The sequence below is a fragment of the Macaca thibetana genome, chromosome 9 (assembly GCF_024542745.1).
Source record: "Macaca thibetana thibetana isolate TM-01 chromosome 9, ASM2454274v1, whole genome shotgun sequence".
Lineage (NCBI taxonomy): Eukaryota > Metazoa > Chordata > Mammalia > Primates > Cercopithecidae > Macaca > Macaca thibetana.
In genome coordinates this window covers 29,750,750-29,768,112 of record NC_065586.1, presented here as the reverse complement: position 1 = coordinate 29,768,112, position 17,363 = coordinate 29,750,750, and the positions used below count along the sequence as shown (strand labels likewise).

Genomic DNA, 17,363 nt, shown 5'->3' with positions numbered 1-17,363 from the left:
TGCTGCTGTTGATTCAGGTACTATAGCAGGATTTGGGTGTGGACATCCTTGGCTGAGAGATGCAAAAACTTTTCCCCAAGATCTACTAGAAAGAAATTTGATTCATAAAAGTTTAATAAGGAGGCCGGGTGTGGTGGCTCATGCCTGTAATCCCAGCACTTTGGAAGGCAGAGGTGGGTGGATTACCTAAGTTCAGGAGTTCGAGACCAGCCTGGCCAACAGGGTGAAACCCTGTCTCTATGAAAAATACAAAAAATTAGCCAGGCGTGGTGGCGCATGCCTGTATTCCCAGCTACTCGAGAGGCTGAGGCAGGAGAATCGCTTGAACCCAGGAGACGGAAGTTGCAGGGTGTCGAGATCATGCCACTGCACTCCAGCCTGGGCAACAAGAGTGAAACTCTATCTCAAAAAAAAAAAAAAAAAAAAAACAAAAACTTTCATAAGGAAAAGAGAACTTTGGTATTGTATAGTGAGTTGGGTGTGTATGATTGATCAGTGTGTTGTTTGTTTTCTCATCATGAACCCAAAGAATTAAAATCTATTTTTGGTTGCTAGTTAACTGCCATGGAGGGGCTGCCCTGGCAGTTGCTGCTTCAGTCGCTTCCGCTGAAGCGTATCATGACTGTGTTGATTAAAGATCTCACTCTCTCGTAGAGCAAAGGTATGTCTACAGGATGAAAGCAGGGGCATGTCCTGAGATTAAGCTGGATATTGGTAGTTTCTCTTTTTAGAAACATGAAGGAGTCATTGCAGCTCCCAGATCTGTATTTTTTTTGTCCACACTCCTTCCGCCTGCTCTTTGTGAGTGGGACAAGGGGAAGGTGGACAGTGTTGATGTCACTGCTTAAGCGCCGTGCCACATGCTCTTCTACCAGAGGCAGCCATCGAAGGGTGAGGTCCTCAGGGTTCCACGACGTCCTCTAGAGCCAGAGCCACACCCACTTTCTACATGAATAGAATGGAGAGCAGTTTCAGGCAGAGCCATCCCTGTGTCTCCTCTTTCTGTGCAGGTTCTGTGTTGTGTCCATCACCGTGGTCTGGTTTGGTGGGGGGACCACGGGACGAGGAGGTGTAAGACTGACCCCCAGGGAGACCTGGTCACAAATAGAGCTCTCTGTTGTTCCGCAGTGCTGGGTCCTGCCACCACCATGGTTCCAGCGGTTGAGCTCTGCTGAAGCCTGGGCATCATGTACAGTGTAGAAGACCTCCTGATCTCTCATGGATACAAACCGTCGAGAGACCTCCCGGCACCGCGCGAGGATAACCCCAAGGGGCGCCAGGCAGCGAGGACTGGGACACGAGCAGGCCAGGGCCTGCAGAATGGGCATGAGGATGGCCCTGCGGCCCTCGCACATCGTAAGACGTCCGCGGGGAAAGGACACGTGAGTGACTCCGAAAGCCGCCGCAGCACACCGAGAGGCCCTGGGGAGCCCCAGAGCACTTCTGCTTCCAGAACCTCAGAGGCGGGGTAAGTTTCACTGTGAACCCACCATTCTCTTTTGACTCAGGAGTTAGCAGTGGGTGATGTGTAGGCAAACTCTTTCAACTCTGTGTTTGGCCGGGGCCAATGAGGGATAAATGGTATTAGACACAAGAACACTTTTTTTTTGTTTTTTGTTTTGTTTTGTTTTTGAGACGGAGTCTTGCTCTGTTGCCCAGGTTGGAGTGCAGTGGCACAATCTCAGCTCACTGCAACCACCTCCAGGGTTCGAGTGATTCTCCTGCCTCAGCCTTCTGAGTAGCTGGGATTATAGGCATGCGCCACAACGCCTGGCTAATTTTTCTATTTTTAGTAGAGACAGGGTTTCACCATGTTAGTCAGGCTGGTCTCGAACTCCTGACCTCATGATCTGCCCGCTTCGGCCTCCCAAAGTGCTGGGATTAGTAAGCCACCGTGCCTGGCCACTTTTTGTTTTTTTTAGAGACAAGGTCTCACTGTGTTGCCCAGGCTGGAGTGCAGTGGTGCAGTCATAACTCACTGTAGCCTTGGCCTCCTAGGCTCAAGTGATTCTCCCACTTCAGCCTCTCGAATAGCTGGGCCAGGTGCACACAACCACACCTGGCTAATTTTTATTTTTTGTAGAGACAGAGTCTCACTGTGTTGCCCAGGCTGATCTCTAACTCCTGGCCTCATGCAATCCTCCCACCTCAGTCTCCCAGAGCACTGGGATTAGAGGCATGAGCCACCACGCCCAGCCCAAGATCACTTATTTCCACTGAGATATTCAGGGTGTTCCAGCAGTACTTAGCACAGGGCTTTGCCATAATGGGCCTTCAATAAATAGCAGTGAGTAAACACGTTCTATCATGCTAAATGCCATGTGTTAGGACTCTGCTGCTTGGTTCCCTTGTAATCTCTTCATCTTGCCTCAGTTAGGAGTCATTTTAGAACTTCATAAAAGCTAGTTCACAACCACGCACCCATTCACAGTGTATTTGGCTTTCTTATTGACACAATTCAACATTTTGCAGGTTACAGAGAGTTGAAAAGGGGTCTGTATTCCCCTCAGTTTGTAAGACAAAACCTTTCTTCTGGTATATTCATATCATTCCATTGGCTTCTGACCTATCTTTTCCTTGCACACACTCTGGCCCTAATGTGGGATCCCATCTGAATACAGCTGCATCTGTGGGTGTTTCCTTACAACAAAAAGAGAGGGCAGGTTGGCTAGGGGAACAGGATGGTAAAAAAAAAAAAAAGAATTTCGGCAGCTTGCCACAGAGCCAGGCTGGGACAGGAGCCCTGAAGCCCTCTCCCAGGCAGTTTCCACCTGGAGGAAACCTTTGTCATCCCTTCCTGACATTGCATTTGCCTTTAGTGCTGCACTGGGACCAGGCACAGATTGGGGAGGAAGAGCTGTGAGTCTACAGAGTGTGTTATGTAACTGCATGTCAGCAGTTAGATATGGACGAAGGACATAGACAGAATCAAGGACCTTTCTTTAAGAGAAACAAACACACCAAATGGGCAAGTCTGATGGGAATGAACTCGCCTCCCATGGTTAAAGGTCACCCTTGCAGAGAAAGGACCTTCCTTGTCGGTTGACAGTTTTCAGGCAAAAATCGGAAGGATTTTGTTTTTAGAGTCAGAGCACTTAACACATTATTGGAGAAAAGCAAAGGTGAGAGCCCTCATTTTTGCCCAGCATAGTGAAAGCAGGTTTAAGTTGCCAAGTCAGATTGCTTCTCCAGCGAGGGGCCAGAGGAGTTAGCACTGATGGAGCCAGGCTCAGGGGGAAAAGTCACAACGAAGAAGGAGCTGGAAGCTGTTTCTGTTTCGCCTTGCGCTTTAGAACTCACACTTCAGTCGACTACTGTCAAGGCCTTCACTTTCTTGACCACCATTTTCCAGCATGGAGCTGGAAGAGGGAGCTTATGGGTGAGTTGGCTGAGGGTTCAGATAACCTTAATGACTACCACACAAACTGGTGCTTGTTTTTTTGTTTGTTTGTTTGTTTTTCATTTAGTTTTGTGCTGAGTATATCCGTATCTTCCAACCTGGATTTCAAGGTACTGAGATTGTACCTTGTCTCCTATCTCTTTTGTTTCTTGTACAGAGTCTTACAGTACTGGGCATATATGGTTATTTAATACATGCTCATGAGTTCAATTTATTCTTTCCCCCATTGTAGCAACTGTTGAAAAGCAGAACGGTCGGTTTCTAATGAAGTAAAGACAGGGCTGTGGAATCCCCGCAGATGGACCATGTAGGTTATGTGGGGTCTCCCTCAAATTTGAGGGGCTGGATCAGAGTTGAGTCCCACGGTGGGAGGCAGGAGAACCCCTTTAGAATTCTGTGTGGGCAGTGTGGCTGCCAACCTCATCCACAACTCGCTTAGGACTTTCTAGCCCCTTGTGTGGTAACAGGTTCCTGAGGACTGTGGCATAATCAGATCTGCAAGCTGCCTTTCTTTCCGTCCTGAGTGAAGGGCTCAGATAAGTGGCTTTGTGTAGCCCTGGGATGTTTTCATACAGATGACAGTTCTTGACAGATCTGGCCTCTTGTCCATGTTGCTGAGACTGGCCGATTCACTTAGGTGATGTAGAGTAGCTTTTGGATTGAAGGTTGGTCCTAGGGTGGAAACAGCAAATGCATACATGTTTGCAAACATCCCTCCCAGTGCCCCAAGCCTCAGAGACTGGCTGCGAGGTTCCCTGGGTTGAAATGAAAGACTTTATTTTTTAGGTGCCCAATAGAGAACTGAAAATTGGAGGGAAACAGAAAGGTAGGCATGAAGGAGAATTGTTTTTCCCCATCAGAAACAAAGTGCTTTGGGAAGAAGTAAATAGGTGTCAATAGTAAACAGCTTAAATTAAAAAAATAATAATAATAAGAGAAGCCAATACTACTATGGCTTATGTGAATTCTGAATCTGATGGATAAATGGTGCTGTCAGATCCCAGTCTTTGGTTACTCAAAAGCACAGCTGTGGTCTTGCTGCCTCCTCCATCCCACACAGTGACCTCTGCTGGGCTGGCCTCCCGGTCTAGGGGGTGCCTGGAGCCCAGGATAGCCCTGTCCAACTTGAAACCATCAGTGTGGTTGGGAAGGGTCACGAGGGTTCCTTTTCTGCAGTTTCTTGGTTGAGGGCTGCCTTAAAGTGTGTCTCCACACTTTGGGCCAGTCCTTAGCACCCCACTGATGTCCTGGGAAAGATGGAGGTCAAGGTCGTTTGGAAGGCCACAGGGGCTGATTGAAAATTTGTTTTATTCTGACAGGATAGTGGCGACATAGGCATTTTGGCAAGGTTATTGTCTTATAACTGAAGAACATTGCGTTCATCCAATGTGTGCTGCTGTTAACAGGCCAGGTAATTTATGACGAATGGAAATTTATCAGTTCACTGTTCTAGAGGCTGGGAAGTCCAAGGTCAAGGTGCTGGTGTCTCATGAGTGCCTTCTTGCTGTGTCATCTCATGGTGGAAGGTGAGAGAGTGAGAGTGAGATCAAACAAGAGAGGGCTGAACTCATCCTTTTATAAGGGCACCAGTCCCACCCAGGAGGGTGGAACTCTCATGACCTCATCTCCTCTTAAAGGCCCCACCTCTTAATACTGTTACAATGGCAATTAAATTTCAACAGGAGTTTTAGATGGAATAAACATTTAAACCATAGCAAACACAAAGTCCAGAGGATGTCACTGGCCATCAATGGCCACTCAGTGCAGCAGTGGAGGGAGCCCAGCTTGGGCCATGACTCCCCCACCCACCCCGGGCTGCCAGAAGCCTTGGGGCTGCCTCCCTGCAGCAGCACTGGGCCTGGCTGAGCTCTCCCCAGGTAAGGCCTGTTTTTGTTTGAAAGGAACACTTGATTCTGTGAGCTCCTGGGGTTACCATCACTGGATGGTCTTTTCTCAGTCCCTTGTCCTCCACCCTCTCCCTGGCATGCATGGACGTGTGACAGCTCCCAGAGCCCAGCTGTGTCCCTTTCCTGTCTGGAGAGGCCTATAAAGACTGCATCCTGACCTGTCTACACGAGATAATGCACATAACACTGCTTTTCTGTGGACGTTGTAAAGGGAGCATACATGGAAGGCAGGATTATCCATCATCTGGGGCTTAGCTGGAATATCAGCATTGTCTGGTGAGAATGGTCAGGACTGTTCCTTACCCTCTAATGATTAGTATTAGTTTAGAACAGAGTTTCTGATTTAAGGACCAGCTCTATCTAGTAAAACTTTTTTTTGTCTTTTTCCCTTTCTACTCGAGGGACATCTAGTAAAACTTAAAAAAAAAAAAAGAAAAAGAAAAAAAACACAAATATGAAGCTTTGATGAGATTTTCGAGAATTCAGGATACTTGTTTCCTAATGTGCTGAGGTGGCTGTTGCTTTGAGCTTTCACTATTAGCAGATCAAGTAGTAGTGAGCATCTAGGACAGGAGAGGAATGACAATTCTGTTGTGAAGGAAGGCAAAGGAGCGTGTGAACTTGCTAAAAATCTCTTAGGTGTAAGTAGTGGAGAAGGACCAAGAGTTGGTTCTCCTTGTACATAGTTTATCTAAATTGATGAGTAGACAGTAATTGTTTTTGGAAGCTACATGTTAATGTGTTGGGCCATTGTTCGTATGACTGGTAACTTTACCAGCGTTTAAAGCACAGCAGATGGACTGTGAAGCCTGACTGTGGGACTCCTGGCTCAGGGGCCTTCCTTGCCCCTGGGCTGAAGACTTCCTAGCAGTAGAGTTTCCCTCCTTGGTAGATCCTTTGGAAGGTAGGAAGTGGAACCTACCTGAAAGGAAAGGGAGGGGTCGTTGTAAGGATTCATGGAGAGATTCAGGACCATTCATAGAAAATGGAGAAAGACTGGCTGGCCTCATTAGACGTGGAATGAGAAGGCGTCCCCCTGGACTGTGGGTTGTTCCCCTGGGGACTCATTCATCTCTGTCCCCCATTGCCACCCATCTCTGCGTCTCCGGGTACTTGTTTATGCTCCTCTTCCCTTCCCTGACAGCTTCTGCTTCCCCCTACCTCTGGCTGGCGGAGACTTAGACTCCACCCTTGCTCCTCCTGACGGCTTAGCTTCAGAACCCACTGCTGACAACTGCCCACATCTCTTAGTTGAAACTTTTGAAAAAATTGAGTTTTAGACAGCCAGTGGATGCTTGAGTCTGGGTCAGGGTGTCTGCCCCCTCCGATCAGAGGGGAGGGGCTGGACAAGGGAGTGGGAGGTTGGATGGGGAGGAGGGAATGACCAGGCATGGATGCCTGAGCTTTCCCCACTGCAGGGGCTGCGGATGAGGACAGTTTGCAGGCCACAGGGACTGCCTGTGAACCCCAAAACATGTTCTCTTCACAGACCATTTGACAAGTAACACTAAAGACTTGGCATTTTCCCCTTTTTAAGTCATTGACTCCGCGGAGAGCTCATCTAGATGCTAGCCCACTCCTAAATGGTCTCAGTTAACAGAGTGTAGTGATGAAACTGGCTGCAGGCTTTGCATGAAAGTCACTTACGTGGTCCAGGAAAAGACCCACAGGCCATGTCCAAAACTTGCCTGCTGACACACACACACACACACACACACACACACACAGATTAAGAGGAAGTGGGCAAAGAGGAAAAACTGTGTTATCTGCACATGGAGGAAACTGCATGCTTAAAATACAAGTAGCCAAAACTAAATAATACTTAACGATCATTAAAATATGTAAAAGGCTGTTATCAGGCACTCAGGGTTTCCTTAATGTGTTTCCTTTGAAATATTATAATCAGAGGAAGCTGTAAAATACTCTTAACATAGCAGAGGTTTGAAGCTGAAAGTTATACCATAATTGGCTCTTCTCTGTATAGCCCCAGGAATTCGGGTAAGATTTTTTTGTTAGTTACCCATGAGAATAACTTGTAATTATCTCCTGTCATCAGCGGCAGTCGTAACTAATGAGAGACTTAGCAACCTAGGGAGAGTCTCTGATGTGGTGGTCTGGGGCCCTCATCTTGGGAGGTTTCTATTTGATCAGTAAACATCCATTCTAGATAGTGCTACTGGATATGGTAAACAGTTCATTTTCAGGGTCTTTTAAAGCTTCTCTTAAATCATATCCTGCTTATAAGGATTTTTCAAAAACAGAGAATGCTTCAAGTTTAACATCTGTTTATGTTCCTCTTTCTTTTACAAACTTATAAATCCACAAACACGATTTGCCTTTTCACCGCTTGTTTCCCATCCTAAGCATTAGCCGTTGGTATTTTGACCTTGTTATGGGGTTTGCCTGTCTCTCTTGAGGGCTGGCATGCTCATGAACCAGGAAGAGGCCGCCTCTTCCCCCACTGTCTTCTGTATGCCCTTCTCCTTGGTCTCGTTCGTAAGTGTGGAAACTTCCAGAAGGGCCTGGAAACTGGTCCTCTCTCCTGCGTGCGCCCCATGTGGCTTTTACCAGCACCAGTTTCCCCACTAAAAGGCAGGTTGTGGCCCTTGAACACGAGGCTTCTGGAAGTGCAGTGGTGCGGAGGCACAAGCTTCTGGAATGACAAGGAAGATCCAGTGGCAGCACCGCCGAGGGCCTCATGTGTCTTGGTGGTTATGCCATCCCCAAGAGGAGAGTTGTTCATGTGGAATTCTGCCTTCAGCTAGAGAACTGGATGAGTCCGAGAGCTAGGAAATGCCCCACGGAGAGACACCGAGGGTGCGAATGTGAGACGGGGTCCAAAAGAGACCCGAGTGGGTCTTCCAGTCCAGCCCCTTTGCCTCAAAGATGACTGTGCCTCTGCGTTCTCGATAAAGGACAGGGTGTGGACTGGGGGTGTCACTGGCGGGCTGCTGTGCACCAGCTGTGGGGCCTGGGGGCCTTTAGGCAGCCTCCCTAGGGTGTCATCACCAGAGACCCAGCTGCAGGGTCCTTCAGGCTCTCAGGAACCCACGCATAGTGACCGCCTTTTCTGCCTCTCATAGCCCTCATCTTGGCTTCTGAAGAACCGTGGGTCAGAGGCACCGCAAATACTCCATAAATATTTGTTGAATAAACGAATAAATAAATGAAAGTGAGAGTGGTGCTAGAAAAAGGCAAATGAGAAGCGAGGCTGGTCTTTCTCTGTGTCAGTGATGGCACTGTGGGGTTCACACTGGTGTACGTGGTAAAAATCTGACATGCCCTTATTAAAGAGAAAATATGAAAATACTGAAATAATCTGCCTTACCTATTAGATACGCATGAGAGAGAATGGATTAGAGCTTCTCTTCCTGCCTTGTTTTAATAAATGAAATACTGGTTTGTTCTACATCCATATTGTGGAAATGGGTGTAGCTTCTTCGTCAGAGACCAGCCATCCCGAGGGGCAACAGCGTCTCGTGATGACAGTCGGCTCTGTCACTCTTTCCTGGCATTGTGAAGGCCCGTTGATTACAACTTAGACAAAGACAATGCCGATCCGAAATAATCATCACCTTCAGACAGACACTTGGTCCTTCACCCTTTGCTGTGTGCCACCCGCACCCCCTTCCCCAGGAGATCAAGCAAACAGAGCTTCAAGATAAGCTGCTCCATTGAGAATGTATTTTAATTGAGTTAATACTAAATGAAACAAGGGCTTCTTACGTGTCAGGCACGGTGCTAACCACTCTGAATGTATCATCTCATTTAATTCCTCCCAGAATACAAAAAGGAAGGCTTAGTCCGTCCCTGCAGTACAGATGAGGCATCAGAAGCCGAGGCCAGTCCGGCTACCCAGCCATCAGGTGGGAAGGGCCTCACGTTGTGGGAGGGAACAGTGTCTGCGCTGCGTGCAGTCACCGGGACTTCTCCTGGTCACTCGGGTGGGGAACCATATCTCTAGTGCTTCCTGTCCCTGCCTGTGAAGACACCCTCAGGGGTGGCTTCCAGTAGGCCCTGGGATGCTCCCGGGGTGATCATTGCTGTGGAGGGACAGGGTCCTCTATCAGTGGGACCCTAGCGTGGGAGGAGCGTCAGCGTATGGCCCTGTAGGGAGTCTGCCGCTGACTAAGGGCCACCCAGTGTGGCTTCTTGCCTTTACATTGATTAGAAGGCGTCAGTGTGTCCTTGCCATGTTAATCAGTAAAAGGAGTGGGCTCATTTGAATAGCTGGCGTGAGTCAGAGGTTAGGGGTTTGCGACCCAGCTTTTTTCCCTCAGAAGTGCAGTTGCAGGAAGGATGTTGTTCAGAGATGCCCTGACTTACAGTGAGAGGTTCTAGCACCTTCGTCAGGGACATGTTACTGCACACAGCTGGCGGCTGCCCCAGGAACCCTCACCAGCTCCACCTACCTTTTCTCCAGGGTATTGTTTTCCTTCTTCCACGTGGACCTGTGCCCTTCTTCCTTCATTTGTATATTTGTATCCCTTTGCTCCATCCTGCTTCTCTCTTCTCTCTTCTCTCTTTCTCTTTTCTTTTTTTCTTTTTTTTCTTTTCTTTTTTTTTTTTTTTTTTTTTGAGACAGGGTCTCTCTCTGTCACCCAGGCTGGAGTGCAGTGGTGCCATCTCAGCTCACTGTAGCCTTGACCTCCCAGGCTCAAGCAATGCTCCCACCTCATCTTGAGTAGCTAGGACTACAGGCACTCACCGTCACATCTAGCTAATTTTTCTTTTTAAATTTTTTTGTAGAAACGGGATCTCCTTATGTTTCCCAGGCTGGTCTCTAACTCCTGGGCTCAAGCGATCCTCCTACCTCAGCCCCTCAAAGTGCTGGGATTACAGGCGTGAACCTCCATGCCGGGTCTCTCTTTGTCTCCTCTACCTGTAGGTGGGTCAGTGGTCCACATCAACGAGGTGTCCCCTTCCATGAGCGATCTCCCAGCCCCTGATTTTGTTACGTGCATTAAAAAGATATACTACTAGAATTACCACGACAGTTTCCAAGCTGGCTCCATCCTTCACATCAGCACCAGCTGTGAATTTACTAATTTATGCAAAGGAAGCAACCACCCAAACCCCAGTCCCAGGGGCGGGGCCTGTGGACCGTGGTCTCCGACTTACCTTGCGTGTATAAAAGTTCTTGACTAGACCTTGCAAAATCAAAAGTCTGCTGAAGCCCTAACCCAAAGATGATTCAGAAACCTGCTGGCAACCACAGAAGAGCAATTTGTGTCCATTTCTAGCCATCAGAGTTTAAAAAATATTATGGTCTCGTGGCTGGCCAGGTTGGCACTGTAGTGGCGATGGCTTCCAACTTCTTTTTTTTTTTTTTTTTTTTAATTTTTCCATTCTGAGCTCATCTTTGTGGAAGCCAGACCCAAGCACAGGAGTTCAAAGCCCGTGCTGTGGAGGAACTGTGACTTCAAGGGCTTCCATCCAGGTCGCTATCAGTGGGTGCCTTTCCAAAATGCCTCCTACTTAATTTCCTCTGTGCACGTTGATAACTCAAGTGCCTTTGAATTGCTTTCCTGTGCCCCTTCTTCAAATGTCCAAATTTAGCATCACTTCTAAGTCCTCAAATTTATCATGCTTCCTCTTCCAGACCCATTATTTGTGTATTTTTTTTTTTTTTTTTAAATAACAAAACTGTAACCTCCGGAAATAGTCTGCCAGGTACTTTATGTTTTAACTGAATCTGCACTGTCTGTCATCTGGAGTCATTCATTGTGACATCATAAAAAGCAGGCCTGACAATGCATTCGCAGTCCGACTGGGCATTTGTGGATTTTCTAGTTACAATTCTGCCAGTGCAACCTACAATTCTTGTTCAAATTGAACTTTGCTGAAGACTGATATTTATCCATTATATTTTCAGAGCAGTTTTCTCTTTTCTGACTGACCTTTAATTTTATGCTAACCTCTATACTTCAGTCTTCATCTTCTCTGGACCCCAGATTTCCCCTTTCCAAAATTAGCCCATTCGTTACCCTGTGTCAGAGGGACGTTTGCGCAGGGTGGTACTGAATAGACCAAGGCATGCCGAAAAATGAAATTGCAGGCTTCCAGACCCAGAGAGCTTTCAGAGCAAATTCTGGAATGGAACATGGCTGAGGCCCTCACAGAAGCATGTTAGGCACCTGACACTGGGGTTGGTGAATATGAGCCACTCTAAAGAGATGCCCAAAGCCCCTTCTGCCAACCAGAAGAGAACGCTGCTCCTGGCTCTTTCAGTGAGACCTACAGCCTTGGTGCTCAGTTTCTGCATCTAGATACCAATGGCTAGATACAGATGCCTGTGGAAGGGGAGTGGGTTTTGAAGGAACAGGCTAGGCCAACATGCCATGACCATCCACTGGTCCAGAACATGACACTAGGGTTGGAAAGCAATAGAAAGCAGTAGGCATCTGCTAGACTGCAGATTTGGGGACCAGGAAGGGATCGCTGGATAAAGGCATGGCTTTAGTGGGGCCTCCCCAGCCCCACCCCAATGACCACAGCAAAGCACGGCTGACTGGACTTTGAGGGCCCCCACGGGAGGACAAGGCTCAGGATTTTGTTCATGCAGGGGGGAAGGGTAACTGTCTGTCTCACTTCCCACAGAACCCCTAGTTCATCAGGCGGGCAGCAAGCCTCTAGCTGATTTTTTAAGTTAATCCACACATCTATCCCGTGCTGCTGGGTATCAGGCCCAGTGCCAGGCTGTAGCTGCCCCAGTGATAACAAGTCAGTGCGGCTCATGAGGACCTTGGAGGCCACTGAGAAGATGGAGAATGTAAGCCAATGGTTACAGGCATTCCAAATGTTGCTATTTTTTTCTTTTCTTTTTTTTTGTTTGAGACGGAGTCTTGCTCTCTACTGCCCAGGCTGGAGTGCAGTGGCACGATCTCAGCTCACTGCAACCTCTACCTCCTGGGTTCAAGCCATTCTTCTGCCTCAGTCTCCCAAGTAGCTGGGATTACAGGCGCCTGCTACCGCGCCTGACTAATTTTTTGTATTTTTAGTAGAGACAGGGTTTCATTCACCATGTTGGTCAGGCTGCTCTCGAACTGCTGACCTCAGGTGATCCGCCCGCCTCAGCCTCCCAGAGTGCTGGGATTACAGGTGTGAGCCACTGTGCCTGGCGCAAATGTTGCTATTCTAAGGAGACTTTCACTTTTTAAAAGAAGGGTATCATTTTCCATTGTGGTTGAGAAGGAGTCGTGTGAACGAACAGAACTGTCTCCTGATTTTTCTCATAATTAGCTGCTGCATATGCAGTGAGTAGATTTGCTCATTTTCCGTTAAACATGTTGTTTTCCGCATGCTCATATTTCAGATATTTCCCAAGCAGTTGCTAGCGGTTGTTTCGTTGGCCTCGTCTCTCCTGAGATGAGAGATGGGGCTGTTGGCAAGCATAACTTCTGTTTCACCTCCGTCCTGTTCGCCCGGGAATTCTGTGTAAAGACCCTACTTGTCCCATTGAACTCGTGGACACAATTTGTCTGGGCGATCACATTCCACTTTGCTTTCCTTATCTTTTTCCCACCCTGTGTTAATGTGTTCAGCATGTTTTCTTAAAAGTGCCATTGTTAATGTCTTTTAAAATGTAAGATAATTAGTTTCATTTTTCTAAAAAGAAAAATTTGATCTCATTTCCTTCAACGTATCAGAAAATATATTTTTGGCTTTGAAACCATATGCAGCAGTGTACATTTTAACTGGTAATGGGCGTCCTATAGCGAAGCTACTAGACGAGCCATTCTTGCTAACTTGTCTGAAGGAGAAATCTACCAGAGCAATTCCCATGGCGAGTGCGCTTGCACCTGTCAGAGCCTGGCCCTTGCTAGGTACAAAATAGATGTTTATTAATTAAATGGTTTATAGTTTTCTATGATATGTGGACTGTGTTGTAAAGTGGATAATTTAAAATTTCCCAGATGACCTGGGTTTTTATTAAATTGGAATTTTGGCACCTTGTGCAAACAGAAGGAAGTTTAACCCAAAATTCTTAGTTATTTTGGTTTGTTATATATGGCAGTTTTGACAAAGTTAAAGTGATAATGTAACATTTTTGGGTGGAGAAGAAAACCAACCACGCTCCCTCTGTAGGAAGTGACGGGCTGTTTGTACTCTTGTCCTATTTCTGTCATTTTTTATCTGTCTTCTGATTATGCTCGTGGCGTGTACTTGCACAAGTAGCACCTCAGGATTTTAGCCCCTTCTCTAAGCACACTGTGAAACCCGAATATCAATTGAGAAAATGCATCAAAGCCACATGGTATCACTTCCTCCCTAAAGTCAGGCAATCCAGGAAAGCGCTCACAGGACTGTCAGGAATGAGAACGGTGCTTAATAAAAGCCCACTCACCATCAGCCTAAGAGCAGAGGTAAGAGGGTAGATTGTTTCTGGTGCAAAGCACCAACCACATACTTCCTAATGATTTCTTTTAGCCTTTCGAAGTGGGGTGTAACAATTGTAATGCCTTCTTACTTTGTAGTTTTCAAGTCTTGACCTTGGATTTTCTATAGAGTCTGAGAGCCTAGAGACAGTAGGTGCTGAAGACTTTTCAGTGGTTCATGTTCTACAGCATTTCTCAGGCTACTGATGGGCGGTCACACGGGAGTCCCCAAGGGCGGACTCTGCGGCTTCTGGAGCTGCAAGCCTGGCTCAGCTAAAGTGGGGAGACAGGGAGGAAAGGGATGTGGAGGGGGGCCAGTGGCGATGGCTTTCAAAATGAATAATCTGCATAGAACCTGACCAGGAAGCCCCCTTCTCAGCACTCAAAACTCAAATGCTCAAAACATAATTTCGATGACAACAAAAGAAAATGACCTCCTACTACTGTGCCCGGTGTTAAGATAGCTTATACCACATACAGGTTGTTAACACAGAAGCATTGAGGCTGTTCAGTGGCAAATGCCTTACCTCAGATTGATTTTGGATATTTTCTGGTTTTCCAGCCCATAATTAAGCTTTGCTGTAAGTGGCTGCCTAACAAGTTATCAGGGGGTAGAAGCAGATACAGAATTATTATTATTGTTATTATTATTATTTTTGAGGTACAGTCTTGCTCTGTCGCCTAGGCTGGAGTGCAGTGGCATGGTCTCAGCTCACTGCAACCTCCGCCTCCTAGGTTCAAGCGATTCTCCCACCTCGGCCTCCTGGGTAGCTGGTAGCTAGGATTACAGGCGCCCACCACCACACCCGGCTGATTTTTATATTTTTAGTAGAGACGGGGTTTCACTGTGTTGGCCAGGCTGGTCTCGAACTTCTGACCTCAGGTGATCCACCCACCTCAGCCTCCCAGAGTGCTGGGATTACAGGCATGAGCCACTGCACCCGGCGTTGGATAGAGTTTGAGGGTCTATCTTTACCTTTTAAGGCAAAGAGGTAATTCCAAAATAAGAATAGTAGCAATAAAAATAGAAGTTTTTACCAGGGCTCCTGCCCACAGCCTTCTGCTTCTGTGATTGGAAGGGCTCTCCTGCAGCCCAGTCCCCAGCAGGGACTCTTCCCCGGCTTCATGCACTGTTGCTGCATAGAACTGGTGGCCTTGCACCTCCCGGTTTCATGTTGTGTTCACTCGCTGTGCCACCAGCTGAAAAGCAGACTGTGTCGCCGGAATCATTTGAAACCACAAAATGTATAACAACACCTAAGCACATGGGGAGAAGGAAATTGACCTCACTAGTAATCAAAGAAATGCAAATTAAAGTAGTGAGAAGTTATGGGGAAAAATAGTTGTAATAACTGGGGATGAAAAGGTTCAAGAAGACCGGCTGTCCTCTGCACGACAGGAGGGCCTATAAATTGGATAGTTTATCTAAGGTCATTTTGACAATATGTGTCACACAACACCCCATGATCTACTCACTTCTTTTCTAAGGACTTACTCTAAATGATCTGAGATCTGCATCCCGTGTTTGTGAACAATGGTGTGTCTCAAAGTGTTTTAGAATAGAATCCATATCAATGTCCAACATTGGTGAAGGGTTAAGTAAATCCCGTGTGTGTGAGGGAATACAACTCATCCACGAACATTAAGCATCTGAGGGGGTTTACACGACACTGGAAGAAGTAAAACGTGGGGTTAATTGAGTACTTTAGGTTCCCATTTCTTGGCTTAGAACTCTTTCCCAAATCCTTGCAAGCTGTGCAACTTGGGGAAATCATTTAACCTACCTATGCCTCAGTTTTCTTATCTGTAAAAGTGGGAAATAGTGGTAATTATAACGTTGAAATGAAATAATTTACTTGGCATGCTTAGCACCATGCATTGAGTGCCCAGTAAATGTTAGGACTAAGCAAGTTACTGAACACTTGTGCCTCAGTTTCCTCCTCTGTAAAATGGTAATGACCGTAGCTCCTACCTCAGAAGGATGTTGGTGAAGCTTAAATGAGTAGGCAGAAAGCATGTGGCATGGACCTAGCACACAGCAACTGCTGTGTAAGTGGCTGCTGTTGTTTGTGCTACAAGTGTCAGGAAATGTTGAAATGTTCACATAATACCAGATACCTAGAATACTCAGGCTGTTCAAAAATTCACATCCTCACACACACAGGCGAGAAGATACGTATCAAAGTAACCATCTCTGAGTAGAAAGAGTATAAGCAATTTTTGCTTTTTGTACTTTTTTATATTCTTCCAACATTCATTTTCAACAATGAATCCATTACTGTAATCATTTAAAAAGCAAACGGCTATCTTAGACTTGAAACATTTTTCAGTGTCAGCCCAGCCCATGGTTAATCAAAACTATTGAGTCCCCTGAACTTCCCTCCAGTTAATGGTTTTTCCCTAGTATATGGCCCTAGTCTCTGATCATTTATGGGTAGTAGCTTAATATTTCTGCACATGATGTTCTTCAGATACTTTCCTTTGGTTGCCTTAGAACTGTGATTCTGAACTCTCCAGGCATGCTAGAGTCAGTTGGGAGATTTTGAAATATACTGGCTTCTCATTAGACCAATTAAATCCAAATATTTGGAGATGGGCCCTGAGCACTGGTATTTTTTAAAGGCTCACAAGGAAATCCTAATGTGTGGCCCAGTAGTGAACAACACCCTGCATTCGATACTACCATTTCCTGCCTTGCAGAGAGTTTCAACCCATGAACAGGGCTCCCCTCTTCCTCTAGTCAATCTCAATGTGAGCCCTAGCAGTGTTTCCCAAAATTTAGGATAAGAATCCTCTGAAGTGCTTGTTAAAAATACAGATGGGGCCGGGCGCAGTGGCTCACTCCTGTAATCCCAGCACCTTGGGAGGCCGAGGTGGGCAGAAGACTTGAGGTCAGGAGTTGGAGACCAGCCTGGCCAACATGGTGAAACCTCGTCTCTACTAAAAATACAAAAATTAGCCGGGTGTGGTGGCAGGCGCCTGTAATCCCAGCTACTCGGGAGGCTGAGGCACAAGAATTGCTTGCACCCAGGAGGTGGAGGTTGCAGTGAGCTGAGATTGTGCCACTGCACTCTAGCCTGGGCGAAAGAGCGAGACTCAGTCTCAAAAAAACAAAACAAACAAAACAAAAAACAAACAAACAGATGGACCAGGCATGGTGCTTCATGTCTGTAATCCCAATGCATGAGGAGGCTGAGGTGGGAGGATTTCTTGAGGCCAGGAGATCAAGGCCAGACTGGACAGCACAGCAAAACCCCATGTCTACAAAAACATCTTAAAAATTAGCAAGGCATGGTGAAGTACCTGTAGTCAGTCCCAGCTACTTGGGAGGCTGAAGTGGAAGGATTGCTTGAGCCCAGGAGTTTGAGGCTGCAGTGAGCCATGATTACACCACTGCACCCAGCCTGGGTGATAGAGTAAGACCCTGTCTCAAAAATAAATATATAAATAAAAATATAAATACAAATGCCTGGGCCCTAACCCAGACCTACCAAGTCTGAACTTTCAGAGGGAGAGACTTGGTAATGTATATATTTTACAAGCCCACTGGGTGATGCTTACCATCAGAGAGATGAGGGGACTCTGCTAGAGACATATTTCTTAGTCTTGGCTGCACACTGGGAATCCCTGGGGACACTTGGAGAATCTCGGATGCCTGGTTGCCTCCCCCTGCATTTA

At 46.8% G+C, this 17,363-nt stretch overlaps 1 protein-coding gene across 4 annotated transcripts in view; it reads left to right on the top strand.

Annotated features, from left to right (window-relative positions):
* The window catches only part of JCAD (junctional cadherin 5 associated), a 102,930-nt gene that overhangs the window by 67,203 nt on the left and 18,364 nt on the right, over positions 1-17,363 (top strand). For all 4 annotated transcript variants that reach the window (XM_050805607.1, XM_050805605.1, XM_050805606.1 and 1 more), the window contains one exon: positions 1,129-1,468. In XM_050805607.1, the coding sequence (XP_050661564.1) occupies positions 1,188-1,468 (281 nt within the window). In that variant the 5' untranslated portion in view covers positions 1,129-1,187. The remainder of the gene's footprint in view (positions 1-1,128; positions 1,469-17,363) is intronic.